This window comes from Saccostrea cucullata, unplaced genomic scaffold (assembly GCF_032062105.1).
Source record: "Saccostrea cucullata isolate Sc308-1 unplaced genomic scaffold, CSIRO_AGI_Scuc_v1 ctg2266, whole genome shotgun sequence".
Classification (NCBI taxonomy): domain Eukaryota; kingdom Metazoa; phylum Mollusca; class Bivalvia; order Ostreida; family Ostreidae; genus Saccostrea; species Saccostrea cuccullata.
In genome coordinates this window covers 248444-269915 of record NW_026926595.1, presented here as the reverse complement: position 1 = coordinate 269915, position 21472 = coordinate 248444, and the positions used below count along the sequence as shown (strand labels likewise).

The 21472-nt window shown below is 33.5% G+C and overlaps 3 protein-coding genes across 3 annotated transcripts; 1 reads left to right on the top strand and 2 right to left on the bottom strand.

Moving 5' to 3' along the window:
- Positions 1 to 3440: 3440 nt before the first annotated feature.
- Positions 3441 to 8787, bottom strand: LOC134272193 (hemicentin-1-like). Its single transcript, XM_062754441.1, has 9 exons — positions 8721 to 8787; positions 6055 to 6093; positions 5766 to 5923; positions 5506 to 5644; positions 5039 to 5187; positions 4410 to 4557; positions 4156 to 4274; positions 3619 to 3778; positions 3441 to 3457 (listed from the first exon to the last, which is right to left on the bottom strand). Exons 1-9 carry the CDS (start codon positions 8746 to 8748, stop codon positions 3441 to 3443), a joined length of 957 nt encoding a protein of 318 aa, XP_062610425.1. The 5' UTR covers positions 8749 to 8787.
- Positions 8788 to 15935: 7148 nt separating this feature from the next.
- Positions 15936 to 17744, bottom strand: LOC134272191 (uncharacterized). Its single transcript, XM_062754440.1, has one exon. The coding sequence runs from the start codon at positions 17742 to 17744 to the stop codon at positions 15936 to 15938; it is 1809 nt and encodes a 602-aa protein (XP_062610424.1).
- Positions 17745 to 19971: 2227 nt separating this feature from the next.
- LOC134272190 (uncharacterized) lies at positions 19972 to 21147 on the top strand. Its single transcript, XM_062754439.1, has one exon. The coding sequence runs from the start codon at positions 19972 to 19974 to the stop codon at positions 21145 to 21147; it is 1176 nt and encodes a 391-aa protein (XP_062610423.1).
- The last annotated feature ends 325 nt before the right edge of the window (positions 21148 to 21472 follow it).

Sequence of the window (21472 nt, the reverse complement as noted above, 5' to 3'; positions counted from 1 at the left end):
AATCAATTTGATTTTTAATTTCCGTGAGCCTCGACCAGATTAGATTTGGGTGAGGCATACGCGTGCGCAATTGCTATACAGAAAATTGAACATAATGACGGCATATTGTTTGCAAGTCGATTAAAATACCATCTTATTATGCACCTTGCAATATAATACACCAACATTTTTCATATTAATATACAAAAAAGAAACTTACCTTCGATAAAGTTCTGTTAAAAATTGTTAAATTAAATTAAAAATTGTTAATTTTTTTTAGTCCTTTCGGGTAAAGAAAAGTTGAACACCCTATTTGATAAACGTCAAGCTTTTGTGACAGTTTATCTAATAGTTCTAGAACCTTTATTTGCACTGCAAATAAGGATTTTCTGTAAAAGGTGCATTCAAAAAATTTAAAATTCTTTTCTTTGTGCTCAAATGATATTGTTATGGATCATGCGTTGAGTTATTCTGCCATTACCAACATAGACTAGACTGTGCAATGTCGATATCATGAGAAGATCTTCGATTGAATTGAATGTAAAGATAATTATTTTTTATTATTGAGCAATTCATATGTTTTTAAATGATAATATAAAGCAATAACAACGGTCGTTATTTGATTTGTAAAATTAAAAGATGTTTTTAGCTCACCTGGGCCGAAGGCTTTAGTGAGCTTTTCTAATCAAAATTTTTCCGTTGTCTGTCGTTGTTGTCGTTGTTGTCTTTGTCGTCGTAGTCGTTGTCGTTGTAAACTTTTCACATTTTCATCATCTTCTCAAGAACCACTGGGCCAATTTCAACCAAACTTGCTACAAAGTATCTTTGGGTAAAGGGGACTCAAGTTTGTTCAAATGAAGGGCCACGCCCTTTTCCAAGGGGAGATAATTATGAATGACAGAAAAATTAATGGCATTTTAAAAAAAATCTTCTTCTCAAGAACAACTGGGCCAGGAAAGATGAAACTCATATGGAATCATCCTCAGGTAGTGTAGATTCAAGTTTGTTCAAATCATGACCCCCAGGGCTAGGGTGGGGCCAAAATGGCCGACCAAAGTTTTACATAGGAATATATAGGAAAAAATCTTTAAAAATCTTCTTCTCAAGAACCATTGAGCCAGGAAAGATGAAACTCGTGTGGAATTATCCTCAGGTAGTGTAGATTCAAGTTTGTTCAAATCATGACCCCTGGGTCTAGGGTGGGGCCAAAATGACCGACCAAATTTTTACATAGGAATATATAGGAAAAATCTTTAAAAATCTTCTTCTCAAGAACCACTGGGCCAGGAAAGATGAAACCCACGTTGAATCATCCTCAGGTAGTGTAAATTCAAGTTTGTTCAAATTATGACCCCTGGGGCTAGGGTGGGGCCAAAATGGCCGACCAAAATTTTACATAGGGATATATAGGGAAACCTTTTAAAATCTTCTTTTCGGGTACTTTAAAGTCATGATTAGTGATATTTTTCTATTTACATGGAATCATCCTCAGGTAGTGTAGATTCTAATTTTTTTTCCAAATCATGACCCCTTGAGTGGTTGAAATTTAAGCCCCCCAGTAACTTTCAGTTCTGATCTGATATTTTCTTTTCTTCTAGCCGATGTGCTCAAGTGAACGCTGTGGCCCCTGGGCCTCTTGTTTTAATTATTATCACATGTATTTGCAAATGTCTGATCCTTGTGAACCAAATCACAATCAGACAAAGGAACTCAGATTACAGTAATATGCAATATGTGCATATAGCAAGAGTAGTTAAGATTTCGAGACTAGAGAGGGAATAACAACACTTGAATGGTCAGCCTAAATTCCTGATTTGAAGATTATCGAAAATTGCTGAGAAATGGAACACGAACTTAGTATCAATGTTCAAAATTTGAGGACCAACGATGATCTTGCACTAGCCGTTCGACAGGCCTGGGAAAATATCCCGCTTCAATGCATTAAAAGACTATACCAGTCGATTCCAAGAAGAATTAAAGCAGAAATAAAGTCAAAAGGCTCTCCTACGAAACATTAATTTTGTGCAATTTTAATTAAGTTAAAAGTTTGATGAAACAAAGGCGACCTAGTTTTGTTTACATTGCAGCCGTTTTGTTTTTTCACGAATACTTATGACCCGAGACTGTACCTCACTGATCGTGTTTTAATCGCCTATGGCGTCCTGCTCCTGTCATTTAAGTTCGTCTTCATTGAGATGGTCTTTTCTCTTCTTTCGGATAACCAGGCAAATCAACCTCAAAGTCCTTCAACTAGAGATAAACCTGCTCCTCATACTTATATTGTGTTTTGTCTATTGCAGTATTTGATTAATTTGCTTTAAGGGTACTTACCACAAAAAAAATGGATGCACGGCTTGATATATATTTTTAGACTGATTTCGATTTAAAATGACATAAATAATAAATCCCTGAATTAAAAAGAAATCGTAGGTTTTCCTTGGTGCTTAGATTTGAGATTTTGTTTTGCCTTCTATATAATTCCAAACAAAATTTTGCACATTTTTTTAACATTATGAAAAGATCTTATATAATTCTCCCACTCTACTTGGTAAACATTATCCAGGTTACCAGTTTAAATGTAAATCTATGAGAAATAATGCTGATTTCTGAAAAAAAGTTTGCTTGTGTTATTTATCCTTAAAATATGAAAAATTGCACATTCCTACATAAATTTACCTGCATTTTGAGACGCTAGTTTAAAATTCCTTAGCGATAGATTTTCTTGGCATTTACACTGAAGTCATATACAAGTTATATATGGTATAAAACAGAACCATTTACATAAGAATAAAATACAATACATGTTATTAATTCCAATAAATCCATGGAGTAAAATAGAAGAGAAGGGACAATGAATTAAAATATGTACCGATGCCTCATTAGATAAAACAATTTAATCAGCTTTTTGACGTATATCTCTAGCTAAAGGTTGATTGGTGGCATGTGAGAAATAAACAGATAAAAATTAAGACATATATATGCCTTTATGACTATATTTCATATATTTCTAAAGCATTACTTTTCTGTGTTTCTAGCCCAATGGTGGATGAAAAGTATATTTGAAAAGTATGTATTTCCTACATATTTTAATGTTTAAGTTTGTTTTCCTGTGTTGGACCCGACCTACTCCATTGGCAAGTAAAATACTTTAGAATCTACTCGATCAAGAGTAGATTTTCGATTCCTTTCTAAAGAAATTATATACTTTAGCATAAAAATGAGACATTGACGTCAACGTTCGTGTACAAATTGTTACGTCACTTGTAACCTGTAACCTCTCCATTGCCGTTGAACGTGTGCATGCACGTAGTACATAAAGTACACATGTACGCCTCTAACCCATATGCACATACAATAAAAATAAGACATCAAAACTACAACTTGTTATGGTTAAATTACTTTAAAATAAATTAAAAGAGGTTTCATTTTTTTTATTTTAAACAAAACAAAACATATTCTGTTCATCCTATTAAGTCAGCTGGAAAGAAAAGCACACAAATATGAACGTAAAACTACAAAGAGAAAAACGAAGATAATATATATATTCTTTGAATTTAAAAAATGTGTTAATCAAATGCACTATTAAAAATACATGTATAATTCAAGCATAAAGCTAAATTTATGAAACAGTTCACTCACGCAAGCGAATCCAGAGATAGGCTTTGGCATTTGTAGCCCCATAGGAATTCCGGGCTATACACCATACCGTTCCCGATTGACGAGCACTGTGTAGTGTGAGTTTACTGTGATCTGGGCTGATCTGATAGTTTGATTCAGGGATTCCAACTTCACCCGTCACCTATTTTTACATATAAAGAGAGAAAAATAATTCAGAAAAATAGGTTCACGTACTTTCTTACGTATGAAGATAAAAGATCAACGCATTGTACTGATTTGGTGATACTCATGGTACTCTGTCCTACATAACTATCAGAAATATATTCTTAAAATTGTTTAACTGGTCACTGGATGTAAAGAAAAATCTATTATTGTCCGAGTTTGAAAATAACCCAATATTTATTGACACTTCACATTAAACTTAAGTAAAAATAAACTTATTTTATCCCGGTTAGCACATTTTCATTTTAAAAACATTGATTCGAATTTAATTTTGATGTCACGTAAATAAATTATATCATTTACTGTAAAATTAAATTCAATACTTTCAATACTTACTGATATGAAGTACCAAAATATTTTTGGCTTTGGAATACCGGAAGCATGACAGCGAAAACTAACTGAAGAACCAGTTAATGCGTAGACGGATTCCGACAGGTAGTCAATCACTGGCATTACTATAACAATCAGATTTACTTTATATGCATGATAATCTCAGAGATGAAAACATTATTTCATATGAATTGTTAACAGTGTCTTCCTAATGGACCATCTTTTTCATTGAATCGTGAAAGACAAAACATATATCTTACTTCCAACGACGTAGACTTTTGTTTGAACTCTGTCTTCTCCTGCCAAGCTTTTGGCTACACAAGTGAAGATTCCGTCCTCAGCTAAGGTGATGTTGTTCACATGTAGATTGTTACCTTCTTCAACAATACGGTTATCTTTGATCAGTCTCTGAAATAGAAATTAGATAAAACTTTTCAGAGAGACGTAAGATTTTGAAGATTTGTTCTTTTCTAATTTTCATTTACTGTTTAATCATTAAGAAACTGTAAGTTAACGTTGAATGCACATGTATTTGAAGTTTGTGTAACTTTTTTATGAACTCCATTTGAAATCTGCGACATTCAAATCTCTTTAACACACGGCGCGGAAGAATGTACAATAGGAACTAAAAGGTATCGTGGGTCGATAAATTCACATTAGGCTTGAACGAAATAAACAATTATGAAGAGGGAAAATAAGAGAGAGCTAATGCATTGTATTCAATTTGTCGGCTCGGCCAAATGTAATAGGACCAACGATATCTAAAAATATGTAATCAATGCATAAAAGTTAATCAGTGAATATTTTAGCTAAAAAGTGGATAGAAATATTATGAATGAAAAAAAGAAACAATTGCAGTAGGTATATACAATGAAGAGACGCTGATTACGTCATTAAAAAGCCATATTGTTCTGGGTTGTGGACTTCCGGTCACATGACAGGTTAGTGTGACGTTGTCTCCATAGAGAATCGTCCTGTGATCAGTTATAGAGGCATGTGGTGGAATAAAGGATGTAGCAGTTGAAATATCAGTACCACCTGGTTGTCAAAGATTGAATTTGTTTTACTAGCCGTGTATATAAAACAACGAAAGTACATGTATATTTACAATTTGAAGAACAAGACCATAAAAAGTAAAAATTAGAATAGTTTCTATAAGAAAAAAATCATGATTTACTTGAACAATTAAAACAAAGAATTATGAATTTGAAATATTTAGCTCACATGTAAATGTTTAGTTTGTTTTTCTTAAAACAGTGAAATCTTTTTTACACAGACACGCAAGATAATGACAATGAGTTTCAAATCAATTTGTAGAGAAACAAAAATTAGCAAAAAAACATGTATATTGATTACCTGCAATAATTTCAAGTAGCTTATATGAGACCTGGACACCGTAAGTCACGTGACATAGATATATCCCTGCGTCCGTATTAGTAAAACCAGTTATCACCAGATCTCTACCGTCTTGCTGCACATTTCTTGCTAAAGTGCCCTGTAGATAATAACAAAGAATATATTAAAATTAACATTTCCATCAGTATCACAATAGGCAAATTTTTTAAGTAAATTTTTATTTTTGGAAAAATTTGAATGAAGGAAAATAACCCGCCTACTGTTGTGTAACTCCAGACAACGGTGACTTTTTCGTCACTGTATGACGTGTTACAAGGTATTCTGACGTCATCACCTGTTTTGAGTGTAAGTACTGCTGGTATGGAGACATCGGGGGTTTCATTACTGCTAAAGTTTACTATGGAATTTGTGTGCGATCCTTTCATGTAAAATGTAATAAGAATAAATATTTTGTAATTTTTTACTTCTCCCTGGTCAATATTTTTTCATAATTTACACATAAATTGCATTGTTATATAATGAGACATGTGCTATAGTGCTTAAACGTACCGTCTGCATATAAGGATAGTTTAAAGCATAGTGCAAGGCCTGAAAGGTAAATAAAATGTTTTCATCAAACACAAATTATACAAAAAATTATTTGCAAAAGGAAGAGGAATAATCTCATTTCATTAGGTATGATTGCCCTCGAATTTTGAGTTTTTTGTTGCTCATGTGATTATGACTGTATACAAAACATGATCACCGTTTTCTGTTTGTCATCATTTATATTAAGATTATTATACTACCGCTTGAAAAAAGGTAGGGTATATGCAGAAATTAAGATGTTCGTCCATCTGCACGTTCGTTCGTCCGAGAAATTTGATGATACTCTCACAAAATCTTTATTACATATTGCCATTGTTCACTTCTTATTTCATTTTTTGATCAGATACATATTTTGTGTTTTCCTTAGCAAAAAAAAAACCCACTGCCATTATATATATGTATATACATATGAAAGGGGGTTATCATTTAGTGAGCTCATTACTTACCGTGCCTTTAGTTTAATATCATGTTCTTTCCTGCTTTTTAACATTTTCGTCACGCAGCACAGTTAAGGTTACCAATGGAAATATTAGCGATTTTTAAAGATAAAAAATACATACAGATGTACTTTATTAGGATGGGCGATTCTTTTTAGGACTTCGCTGATATAAAAAAAAAATGTAATGTGGTTTATATCTACATGTTGGGGACATTTAGATTTTTTATTTAGACTTGTCATGTGATGTCGACGTCACATGACTTGGGCAATTATACTTGCAGTTTAGAGGTCATCTATAAATTTCAATATTGCAAGGGCATACCCAAGTTAAAAATCTTAGTTTATTTTATAGTCCTTTTCAACACTATATGTAGTTTGTGAAAAGTGCTGCGAACCTATAAAGATTCCCTTTTTTAAGAATATTTTGCTGGTCAACTACATTAAATATAGCTATAATTAATTTATTTGCAAGATTTCAAGAGGTTCGCAGCATTTTTCAAATATCTTAATGCTTCTTGAGTTTATGTGTAAAATTTTGACAAGATACATTGAGGCTATGCCCTTGCAATAAATCGATTTATTAGGGCTCTTCCTTTACTTTATCAATGAATCTGCATACAAACACACGACAGTATCGCTTGTCTGGAGAATGCACGTACAGTTTATAAATAAAATACTATAAAAGACATCGCATCCAAGTTAACGGCTTTTTATTTAACTGCAAATAATATTTTATTTGAGAACAAAAGACATTTTTCTTTGTACAAAATCAGCCTCTCACTGTGTACAAACTGCGTCATTTTTGCGAGATGACGTCACATTGACAAGTGCATTACGATCGATGCATCGTTTATATACTGTTGTGTGGGATTTAACAAACGACAATACTGCATGTAACAGTAAGTTTGGATGTAGTATAAAGCTATCCAGCTGTGCGAACCAGCAAATAATTTCATTTTGTGGTATTTTGAAGACCTTATATTATGTGTGACGTCATAGTAAACATTTCCCGTACAAATTAGGCCCCGCCTCCTTACTGTAACCTTAACTGTGCTGCGCATTTTTAACATAATAAAAGAAAAATTATTTCGGTTTGCTAATCACATCATGGGATCAATAAATATCTGAAGCTTCAGTCAATTTTTTTAATATAATACTTAAATGTTGTTGAGATCAAATAGATCAAATAAAGAATGTTTTAGATTGATTCACAAAAGAGTTGTAATTTACATATTTTGTGGTTAATTAAAAAGTTACCTACATGTAACATTTTAAGGGCGATGGAAAATTTGACTTAAGTCTAAGACTGTTTCATGATCCTGGGGCCAGAACTTCTATTATAAGACAATTATCAAAGGCGAAATCAAAGCAAAATTCTTATCTATAACACTTAACAGGTAAGGGAAACTTTTATATCACGAAATGCGTGACTTATACTCAAATTTTTAACACGCCCCTGTGCATAGTTTTGGTTCGCCAACACATAAATATTTTTCTTCAGTGAAAATGCAGACTACAGTAACCTATTTAACCGGGATATTTAAGGGGAAGAAGTACCTAAAGAAAATTATTTTGCCAAACAGTGTATTAGTGAAGTTTTTATTCTCCATGTTTCTCGTCCTATTACTCTGTTCATGATGATTTTTTTAGAAAGACTAAAAAAGTGTTAGTGAACATGTGTTTTTTTTTTTTTTTTTTTTACAAAATTTTCAATATAATAAGGGTTGTGAAATTGAAAAATACAAATTTTTACTGTCACACTGCATCTGGAGAGCGAAAATTACGTACCTTTTAAGACAACTTAAAATTAAAAAAAAAACATCAATGTGCAAAAGATTCTATCATTCAATATTTGAAAACTTACGTTGAAATGCAAGTTCTGCGTTTTATTGATTAACTGTAGAAATATCGAATGGTAAAGCTGAAGTCATTATTGCACAAAGCATATTTAAACATGACTTAAATATGAGAAAATATGTTATGTCTACATTTGTCTATTTCAGGAAAAAACAGCTATAACGTTATGCAATTGCGACACAAGCAAAATAAGGAATTTCTAGAAAAGATTTTTTTTTATTATGGCAACCATATTGGAGGTCAAGTTAATTTTTTTATAATGCTTATCGGATTATTGAGTAAATGAACACAGAATGTAAAACCTTATTTATAGAGAGATAATAATTCATACCCACAATAAAGCTTAATCCAGAAAACATTATTTACATATTCCTTGACAGATCTTTGAGTTCTTGTCTTTAACATGACAGGAGCTATGGAAGTGATAAGACCTAATACATTGACACTGACCTTATTTAATGGTGAATACATGCCCCACTCTCTGATAAACCTAAATTAATCCATCTTATGGTACAGTTTCTCGTTTCTTCCAACGATCATATTGTGTTATTTTTTTATGTTTATAAGTTATGTATTTATGATACAGTATTTCTTTGGGGAGAGAATGAAAACTCACTTTTAATTTTTTTTATCTAATTATGATTTATTAAATATATAAGGTAATCAAATCTTTCTTTTGAACATATTCAAAGGTTTTACATATAAAATGAAATTTGTTTTAAAGCTATTTCCCCTCTTATTTTGATATTATTTTCATTTTTTCTTATAACACAACTGTTTATAGCATTTATAGTGGATCAACGTGCATGTACTTTTGTAACCCGGTCATTTGCAAAGGTTAATATCTAGTCACATAAACTGGACATTAGGTTCATAAGGTTCATTCTTTGTTCAAAAGATGGCAACCATATGGAGCCTTAATATGTTCATATTCCTTCATTGCACAACCAACTTAAACTTTATATACCGATAATTGAGCCGTAGAAAGCGTTAATTTTCTGAGAAATATGCACGTGTTGGAGATTACTTCATTACATATTTTTTATTCCATAAAGATTTTCAACCAAATATTACGGCTACGTCATCTTAAATTTGATAAGACAAGTAGGAAAAATTCCGTGGTTGACCATCAAGGTGGCGACGAAGGGAAATAACTCAAAGAGAAAATACATCCTATGAAAGTTATGGATATTGAAATGTCCCCTGTGGCATCACACTTTGAAAAAATTACGCACTTTGAAGAAAAAAATCAAAGTGCGTTAACATAGGGACAATCTTTCACTACTGTCATTATCTTAGTGAGGAGTAACGAAAGAGGCTTGGTTGAACATTTTCTGGAACCTGCAATGTATCTTTGTAAGAATTTTTATTAAGTTTTGGAATCCAATATATATAGGGTAGTTAATTTTTTTTGGCACTGTGGAATATTAGAAATATTTAAAACTGACATTTGACTTTTAAGAATTTCTTCCTTAGAGAGAAAAGTATGAGTATGAAAGTAGGATTACCAGACGTTGAATTATATCTAAGTTCTTCTAAAATACAATTTATATAATGAGCCTTCTAAACGAAGACAATGTTGTTAATTACTTTGTGGGCAGGGATCAGTACGTACTGATCATGTAATCTATCTATTTTTTTTCATTTCTGGTTTATTGAACACAGAAGGATACATGTAGATGGTTTTCATACTGTTCTTCAATATTTCAATATGCGACTTTAACATGGATCTGATACATTTAACCCATTCTGACAAGGTGTCAGCGTCTTCTTTTTCATATCTGGCCCATCGTCGGGCGTAATTTTCAACAGAATCAATAGCAATAACCAATGTGTAGGAAATAAAAGGTTTAGTTTTTAACTTGAAATATGGTGTAATACAAGATTGGACCCTTTTGGGATTAGGAATATTACTTATATTAACTGCGTCAATTCCTTAAGTGGCACATTTAAGTTCAAGGAAAAGACGAATTGTTGTATCTGCATTTTTTTCGTAAAATGTGTGGGTTAAAAAAGCCTATGATATGCAATATCAATAATCACAAATATAATCCTATATTCTGGAGACGAGGATTCAAAAATTGGACTTTCCTTGGTCTTTTCAAGAAGACTATTTAAAAGTTTCAAAGGACTAGAGGAAAGTTTTGTGTAAATATGATGTAGGCCTAACAGTTGATTTACATAAGGTAGTAATGAATCAAAAGAGAAGCCTTGTTTTGCAGGGTTATTGTCCGAACGATGCCCATGACTACGCTTACGTATACCACAGAGCATAACAAACAGAATGACGGATAGTCAGACATTTTGTTCAAAATATACAATTACACTTTACAAACGGGGTGGGTGGGTTAAAAGTAGTCATTTATTTCAAAACCTATTGTCAGTTAAAAAAAAATGTCAGATTATCAAAATTAACCATAATATTTCAAGTTAACTCTATGTATAGGTAAAATTTCTATTACTCATAAAAGATTCTCTGACTTTGGAGAATTCACGAACGGAATAAAGGTAAAACGAGTCATTTTGGAACACTATAAAGCTTTAATTTCATTATGAGTGGGTCTTCGCTTAATTGTTTTGAAAAAAAAAATTCTGAAAGTTTGCAAGAAAAATATATATTTTTAGTTACCAAAATTTCATATCAGAGATCAACTACATTTATACTTTAAAAATATTTTTATAAAAAAATGTACGCGCAGATCAAAACTTATATAGCATAATGTTTAGCGTGCTTGTCTCAAAATAAAATATCTTTCAGGATTTTTATTCTTAGAATTCGCACAAAATTACAACCAAATGTGTTTTATTATGAAACATACGGAGATAACGAACTGTATTCAGATCAAACGTCCATAAATCAATACAATAACGGAAACATCTATCGACAATTCAGTGTTTAGATAATCAACTAACGTAGAGTATGAAAAACGTACAACAGCATTTGACTCAATAGTGCTGACAAAGTCATTGTATGAACAGAACATAGGGTATGATGACTTTAAACGAGATTGCTAAAACTTTTGTTTCATCAACTTGTTTAGTCAATAATACGCTTACTTGGTTTTAGAAATCGTTCATACGTAGAACATGTTCTTCCATATTGAATGAACTGAGGTATAAAGATTCCGTATGCAAGTTATAAAAGTATATTGTAAACGAGGGGTGATCAAAAAGTTCGCGAACTAATTGAATAACTTCCATCAAAGAAACAATATTTGGTTTCAATGTTGATTTTAAATTAATCCTCTCCTATTTTACTGCACATCAACCACCGTTCTGCGCATGAGCGAATCAAGTGATATTGGCGGTCACGTGACACCCTCCACGTAGTTCTGTCACAAAAGTTGAAAGATTTTTATATTTCTTCCCATGTTAGTTAATTTTTATGACAAGAACAGTTCATTTGTCAGAAATCAAATCTTGGCAACAGAATGGCTGGATAATAATATCCTTACCAAAATTGAGCATGGCGACCATCAAAACACAAATCTTCTGTCTCGGTAGAGACCTTTATGCAAGGTGGACAGAGAATAGGTGCCTCCTTTTTATCATATCTAATATGTTTAAAATCTGAAGTAAACGATATCTCAGGTATTTAATAATTATATTATTGATCAAATATTCATCTATTTTTCAAAGTGTAAATTAGAGGTCTTTAATAGCAAATTGCTTAATTAAAAACACATATCTTTTCTAACTTGCTTTCATTGGGTAAGATGACGAGTATTATATTTAACCATCTGCGTTCCTTTACTAAAACAATCAATCCAATCATTAATTGAATTTATAGGAACTCATTTATCTCAATAAACTGTGTACAATTTATTATATGATACTGCAGAGGGATTTCTGAAATATACAATAATTTGTACAGTCATTTGTTGAAAGAGTTCTACTGAGACGGCCATTTTTCGTCACAAGTGACCTACATAGTGACGTCATTTTCAAATTGTAGTCTATCTTATTCTTTTACTCTTGGTTTGTTGAACACCAAAAAATGGGTGATTTTTATATCTCTGCTAAATTTTTCAATGTGTAATTGTAACATGAATTCTTCAAATAATAAAAGATAATCATAAAATCATACATTTTCAAAGAAAAAAATATTTTTCCCGAAAAATAAAGTTTTATTTATCATGATTTCGAAAATATTAAGTAAATGGAACTTAACTCTTCCAAATCTACAATTCAAATATTACTTTTATGTATTCCAAGCTATGGGCTTTCTGTATGGTTAGGTCACCCACACCCTTTAAGAAGCTTGAGAAATATATTGACATATTGATTTAACTTTATTACATCATATTTAATCATTAGAATCTTTATTACAATTATTTATACAGGCAAATGACAACAAGATATTTGTTTAAACCTTTATTTTGGCAAACATTGGCTGTGGCCTTACATATGCGCTGTCGTTTACAATGTCATTTGTTTCTCGTAGTCTTTCTATGTGTAGTGATTAATTAAAATCAATCAATGCACACTATGTGTCCACATTATATTATTTATCTACATGAATGAAATGACGTACACATGATAATATATATATGTATATATATATATATATATATATATATATATATATATATATATATATATATATATATATATATATATATATATAGAAAGCACAAAGAAATTCACTTTTACATGGATACCCACTTCCGCCCCAGCCCGGGGTTGAACTCTCGACCTTCGGAATCTGTCTCCTAGCAGTGCAGGAACAGCGCGCTAGACCGCTCGGCTATCTAGGCAAGTAAAAAAAACTTGCTTTCGATGCCGATGGAATTCTCGCGGCGCTGCCCTACACTACACGGTCATTGAGAATAGAAGTGAGATACAGTTATTTGGACATTAGTTTTAACAGAGGATTGTTACCAATACATGTTGTAATGAAATTAATTATTATTTATAAAGCACAATTTACAACAACTCTTAAACTAACATAACTGCCCTAAGTGAAGAAATATTAATATAGAAAGCACAAAGAAATTCACTTTTACATGGATACCCACTTCCGCCCCAGCCCGGGGTTGAACTCTCGACCTTCGGAATCTGTCTCCTAGCAGTGCAGGAACAGCGCGCTAGACCGCTCGGCTATCTAGGCAAGTCAAAAAAACTTGCTTTCGATGCCGATGGAATTCTCGCGGCGCTGCCCTACACTACACGGTCATTGAGAATAGAAGTGAGATACAGTTATTTGGACATTAGTTTTAACAGAGGATTGTTACCAATACATGTTGTAATGAAATTAATTATTATTTATAAAGCACAATTTACAACAACTCTTAAACTAACATAACTGCCCTAAGTGAAGAAATATTAATATAGAAAGCACAAAGAAATTCACTTTTACATGGATACCCACTTCCGCCCCAGCCCGGGGTTGAACTCTCGACCTTCGGAATCTGTCTCCTAGCAGTGCAGGAACAGCGCGCTAGACCGCTCGGCTATCTAGGCAAGTCAAAAAACTTGCTTTCGATGCCGATGGAATTCTCGCGGCGCTGCCCTACACTACACGGTCATTGAGAATAGAAGTGAGATACAGTTATTTGGACATTAGTTTTAACAGAGGATTGTTACCAATACATGTTGTAATGAAATTAATTATTATTTATAAAGCACAATTTACAACAACTCTTAAACTAACATAACTGCCCTAAGTGAAGAAATATTAATATAGAAAGCACAAAGAAATTCACTTTTACATGGATACCCACTTCCGCCCCAGCCCGGGGTTGAACTCTCGACCTTCGGAATCTGTCTCCTAGCAGTGCAGGAACAGCGCGCTAGACCGCTCGGCTATCTAGGCAAGTCAAAAAAACTTGCTTTCGATGCCGATGGAATTCTCGCGGCGCTGCCCTACACTACACGGTCATTGAGAATAGAAGTGAGATACAGTTATTTGGACATTAGTTTTAACAGAGGATTGTTACCAATACATGTTGTAATGAAATTAATTATTATTTATAAAGCACAATTTACAACAACTCTTAAACTAACATAACTGCCCTAAGTGAAGAAATATTAATATAGAAAGCACAAAGAAATTCACTTTTACATGGATACCCACTTCCGCCCCAGCCCGGGGTTGAACTCTCGACCTTCGGAATCTGTCTCCTAGCAGTGCAGGAACAGCGCGCTAGACCGCTCGGCTATCTAGGCAAGTCAAAAAAACTTGCTTTCGATGCCGATGGAATTCTCGCGGCGCTGCCCTACACTACACGGTCATTGAGAATAGAAGTGAGATACAGTTATTTGGACATTAGTTTTAACAGAGGATTGTTACCAATACATGTTGTAATGAAATTAATTATTATTTATAAAGCACAATTTACAACAACTCTTAAACTAACATAACTGCCCTAAGTGAAGAAATATTAATATAGAAAGCACAAAGAAATTCACTTTTACATGGATACCCACTTCCGCCCCAGCCCGGGGTTGAACTCTCGACCTTCGGAATCTGTCTCCTAGCAGTGCAGGAACAGCGCGCTAGACCGCTCGGCTATCTAGGCAAGTCAAAAAAACTTGCTTTCGATGCCGATGGAATTCTCGCGGCGCTGCCCTACACTACACGGTCATTGAGAATAGAAGTGAGATACAGTTATTTGGACCGTGTAGTGTAGGGCAGCGCCGCGAGAATTCCATCGGCATCGAAAGCAAGTTTTTTGACTTGCCTAGATAGCCGAGCGGTCTAGCGCGCTGTTCCTGCACTGCTAGGAGACAGATTCCGAAGGTCGAGAGTTCAACCCCGGGCTGGGGCGGAAGTGGGTATCCATGTAAAAGTGAATTTCTTTGTGCTTTCTATATTAATATTTCTTCACTTAGGGCAGTTATGTTAGTTTAAGAGTTGTTGTAAATTGTGCTTTATAAATAATAATTAATTTCATTACAACATGTATTGGTAACAATCCTCTGTTAAAACTAATGTCCAAATAACTGTATCTCACTTCTATTCTCAATGACCGTGTAGTGTAGGGCAGCGCCGCGAGAATTCCATCGGCATCGAAAGCAAGTTTTTTGACTTGCCTAGATAGCCGAGCGGTCTAGCGCGCTGTTCCTGCACTGCTAGGAGACAGATTCCGAAGGTCGAGAGTTCAACCCCGGGCTGGGGCGGAAGTGGGTATCCATGTAAAAGTGAATTTCTTTGTGCTTTCTATATTAATATTTCTTCACTTAGGGCAGTTATGTTAGTTTAAGAGTTGTTGTAAATTGTGCTTTATATATATATATATATATATATATATATATATATAATTTCTAAACAAAATGAAGAATCAGTACAGTTTTTGGTATATTTAAAAGTAAAAATCCAAAAATATCACAAAACATTTACTGCAAGCGCTTTCGCCATGTTCGGCTCTTCAGGCAGTTATACAAATGTCAGGTAGGTTACCTGGTAACGTCAAAAGCATAAAGTTCATTGTGACGTCATAATAGATGTTGGTAGCGTTAAGTTGGCGTCATTGTTAATGTAAAAATCTTGCACTTACTTTCACACATTATACAAATGAAATTTCAAAATATAAAATATACAAAATCATTTGCGATTAAGTTTGGGTTTAAAGAGGTTGATAAAATAGTCTTCTTTTGCCAAACGTAAATTTTCGTTTTCATTTGGAAGTTTATAAAAAGGGAAAATCTTAAATATTCCTTTGCCACATTTTGCGAAATGTTCACAACACGGTGTATTACGCACACTAGGGTCTTTAATTTGTTGTTTGTGCACACGAACCCTGGCATTTAATTTTCCCGTTTGTCCAATATAATATTCTTTACACGTTGGACAGATGGCACAGTAGATGACGTTTTCCGATTTACAGTTCATAGATGAATTTGTTCGAATTTCCATTCCTGATTTAAGTTGGATTTTATTCCCCTCTTCTAAATATGAACATGTTCCGCATCTCGGATCTCCGCATTTTTTAATGGTTGGAATTTCCTCCTGTGTAGTAAAACGGGCCTTGGTCAACAGTTTTTTAAGATTTGGTGCTTGTCGTCGACTGTTTATTATATCATTTGGCTGAACTAAACTTTTCATGTTTTCCGATTGTTCTAAAATGGGATAAAATCGTTTAGCGTCCATAAGGATGTTTCTGTTCCTTGGGTTATGGGTAACTACAAAGGCTATTTTCCCGTCATCATCGGTGTCGTCTATACGGCGTGGATTTCTTAGGTCCTCTATTGGAATTTCGGATGCCTTTTCTATTCCAATGTTTATAAGATCCAATGGATAATTTTGTCGTCTTAAATATATTTTTAATTCTTCCAAACGTCTACATCGTAGGGTTTCATCTGTAATAATTGTACAGATTCTTCGTGCTAAATTAAACGGAATATTACGTTTTGTGTGGGATGGGTGGCACGATCTAAAATCCAAATATTGGTGCGTGTCCGTGGGTTTACAGTACAAGTCTGTAGTTATACACGATCCATTTTTTATAATAAGAAGATCTAAAAATGGAAGTTCCTTACGACTTTTTTCTATAGTAAATTGTATGGAATCATGGAGGTTATTTAGAAGTGAATGGAATTGAGTTAAGTCTTCTTCACTCCTGGTCCAAAATATGAAGCAGTCGTCTAGGTAACGTTTCCAATTATTTTTTATGTAGTTAGCAAAGTCGACATCAAACAGTTCAGGTATTTTTCCATATAGTTGATCTTCTAAATATCCCATCACTAAAGTTGCGTATGAGGGAGCAACTTTTGTCCCCATTGCGGTTCCTTTTATTTGTATGTAGAACTCATTGTTAAAATGGAAATGGTTATTTTCCAACACTATCTTCAGTCCTTCTAAAATGAATTCCTTTGGGAATCGTTCATTTATAATATCCGGATGTTTGTCTATCCAGTAACTAACTGCTTCCAGTCCCAAAGTATGTGGGATATTTGTGTACAAACTTGTAACATCAAAACTGACGAGAATAGTGTTTGGGTCTACATTTTGGGGAATATAATTCAGAAAATCCATATCATCTCTTACGAAGCTGGGTAATAATTTGCATAGTGGTTTCAATAAAATGTCCAATAAATTACTCAGTCGTTGAGTGCTTGATGCAGGTCCAGCGATGATAGGACGTATTTTAAGGTCAGCAGGTTGGGATATTTTTATATATGCGTCATCACAATTTTTCACAGCTTCCTGGATCTCCTTAGATTTGTGGACTTTTGGTAATCCGTAGAAATTACTGGATTTCAATTCAAAGTTGGTTAAGAAATCAATTTCATTTTCTGTTAAATTTTCGGCATATTTTTTAGTTAATTTCTCAACCTTGAGCATTGTGTGACGATCTTCGTTGGCTGTTAATTTTCTATAAAACCGACAGTTCTGAAGTTCGTTCAGTACCATTTCCTTATAATGGGGTTTGTCCATAATAATAACAGCGCCTCCTTTATCAGCTTCTTTTATGATTATGGATGAATCATTCCGTAGATCTTGTATTGCATTTTGTTGGGATTTAGATATATTACTTTTTGTCCTCGTTTGTTCTTTGTTTGAGTGAGCAGAAGACTTAAGACATGTTATAAATTCTTCTAAATGTCTGTCTCTGTTTATCGGCGGTCTAAATCCTTTTTTATTTCTAACAAGGGATTCATCATCATATGTAGAATTTTGAAAATATTCTCTTAAACGTAATTTGCGACAAAATTCATCCGTATCTGCAATTAAGTCCACATTGTTCCTGTTTGGTGTTGGCGTAAATTTTAATCCCCTGAATAATATTTCTTTTTCGATATTATTTAAATCTCTGCTTGAGAGATTAATAATTTTGGGACCTGTTGATTTATTATTTAATGACTCTTGAAACGGAAAGTTGCTTGTTTTTTCCGTGTTCTTTGAGGTTGGCGTGGTCCTAAAAAATGTTTTCTGTTGTTCGAATTTTGATTCGAGTTCCGTTTTTCTCTAATCTCTTGATCCTGTAATGGTTGATTTTGATGGCCACCATTTTGTCGTCTATCGCCATTATGACCGGTTCTCATATTGTTGAATCTTCCCTTGGTCGGACCATAATTGTTTTGATTTCTTGGGAGGAATCCTCGTGGGTTATTTGGTATTCTCTGATTGGCAATTCGCTTAGGTAAATTGCCATTTTTTACGGCATTTGCATACGATGTGTGACGCTCTTGAGGTGTCTTTGATCTAGATTTAGAGTTGATAAATCTGTTGTTTTTTCTTTCCGGAAAGTTGTCTCTCGGTTTTCTGTTGAAATTTTTCTTGGTTGGCCTGTTTTCCGGTTTTGATTTATTTGGTGTTTTGGTTGTTTCATTGCCGTAGTTTTCTTTGTATTGATCTAACCACACTTTTTTAGATTCCAAGAATTTTTGTGATTTCTCCTCCTCTCTTGACACATCCTTAAGCCATAATTCCAGTAGTTTTTCCTCCATTTTGCCATTACTGCATTTTTGTATTTCTTCGGTCATAACTTTATCACAATTTTCAAACTGACTTTTGAATTTAGGAACTCTCAGTCGAAGTAATGTAAATTCCGTCTCAAATCTTTGCAGTGCTAAATTAGCTCTAATTTCTGTTTCTTCGGTGGATTCCGAGTCGATCGTTTTGATCCTAAATTTCCTGGGAAAAATAATTATTTCTTCATTTTTCCAGTTTTCGTAGGTATTGGCAAGATTTTCATTTTTTATAGCATTCCAGTACGCCTGTTTCCTCTGGTTAAGAAGTTTAAACCATACTCCTTTCAGTTGTCTCCTCTTCTTGTAAGCTTCCTTTTCAAGATTTAATTCGCTCCATTGTTGAATTATATTTTCCGCATTAGTCGCATAGTTATTTCCATGTGACATAATATTTCCATCGTTGTCAGCATTCCTGGTAGATAATAAAACCTGGACTTCCTCTCGAAATATGCGGTTCAGTTCCTCCATATCCTTGATTGCAACAGTAAGATTCTCATACTTACTACAAAGTGTAGAGATTTTCTCCGAGATTTCTTCTAAAATCCCTATAATTCCTTTGGATTCCGCTACCGTCTTAGCTCTGGTTTGTGACATCTTGGATTCATGTACCGATCAATAAATAATTTCTAAACAAAATGAAGAATCAGTACAGTTTTTGGTATATTTAAAAGTAAAAATCCAAAAATATCACAAAACATTTACTGCAAGCGCTTTCGCCATGTTCGGCTCTTCAGGCAGTTATACAAATGTCAGGTAGGTTACCTGGTAACGTCAAAAGCATAAAGTTCATTGTGACGTCATAATAGATGTTGGTAGCGTTAAGTTGGCGTCATTGTTAATGTAAAAATCTTGCACTTACTTTCACATATTATACAAATGAAATTTTAAAATATAAAATATACAAAATCATTTGCGATTAAGTTTGGGTTTAAAGAGGTTGATAAAATAGTCTTCTTTTGCTAAACGTAAATTTTCGTTTTCATTTGGAAGTTTATAAAAAGGGAAAATCTTAAATATTCCTTTGCCACATTTTGCGAAATGTTCACAACACGGTGTATTACGCACACTAGGGTCTTTAATTTGTTGTTTGTGCACACGAACCCTGGCATTTAATTTTCCCGTTTGTCCAATATAATATTCTTTACCTACAAATAAAAGGAACCGCAATGGGGACAAAAGTTGCTCCCTCATACGCAACTTTAGTGATGGGATATTTAGAAGATCAACTATATGGGAAAATACCTGAACTGTTTGATGTCGACTTTGCTAACTACATAAAAAATAATTGGAAACGTTACCTAGACGACTGCTTCATATTTTGGACCAGGGGTGAAGAAGACTTAACTCAATTCCATTCACTTCTAAATAACCTCCATGATTCCATACAATTTACTATAGAAAAAAGTCGTAAGGAACTTCCATTTTTAGATCTTCTTATTATAAAAAATGGATCGTGTATAACTACAGACTTGTACTGTAAACCCACGGACACGCACCAATATTTGGATTTTAGATCGTGCCACCCATCCCACACAAAACGTAATATTCCGTTTAATACAGCACGAAGAATCTGTACAATTATTACAGATGAAACCCTACGATGTAGACGTTTGGAAGAATTAAAAATATATTTAAGACGACAAAATTATCCATTGGATCTTATAAACATTGGAATAGAAAAGGCATCCGAAATTCCAATAGAGGACCTAAGAAATCCACGCCGTATAGACGACACCGATGATGACGGGAAAATAGCCTTTGTAGTTACCCATAACCCAAGGAACAGAAACATCCTTATGGACGCTAAAAGATTTTATCCCATTTTAGAACAATCGGAAAACATGAAAAGTTTAGTTCAGCCAAATGATATCATAAACAGTCGACGACAAGCACCAAATCTTAAAAAACTGTTGACCAAGGCCCGTTTTACAACACAGGAGGAAATTCCAACCATTAAAAAATGCGGAGATCCGAGATGCGGAACATGTACATATTTAGAAGAGGGGAATAAAATCCAACTTAAATCAGGAATGGAAATTCGAACCAACTCATCTATGAACTGTAAATCGGAAAACGTCATCTACTGTGCCATCTGTCCGACGTGTAAAGAATATTATATTGGACAAACCGGAAAACTAAATGCCAGGGTTCGTGTGCACAAACAACAAATTAAAGACCCTAGTGTGCGTAATACACCGTGTTGTGAACATTTCGCAAAATGTGGCAAAGGAATATTTAAGATTTTCCCTTTTTATAAACTTCCAAGTGAAAACGAAAATTTACGTTTGGCAAAAGAAGACTTTTTTATCAACCTCTTTAAACCCAAACTTAATCGCAAATGATTTTGTATATTTTATATTTTGAAATTTCATTTGTATAATGTGTGAAAGTTAGTGCAAGATTTGTACATTAACAATTACGCCAACTTAACGCTACCTACATCTATTATGACGTCACAATGAACTTTATGCTTTTGACGTTACCAGGTAACCTACCTGACATTTGTATAACTGCCTGAAGAGCCGAACATGGCGAAAGTGCTTGCAGTATATGTTTTGTGATATTTTTGGATTTTTACTTTTAAATATATATATATATATATATATATATATATATATATATATATATATATATATATATATATATATATATATATATATATATATA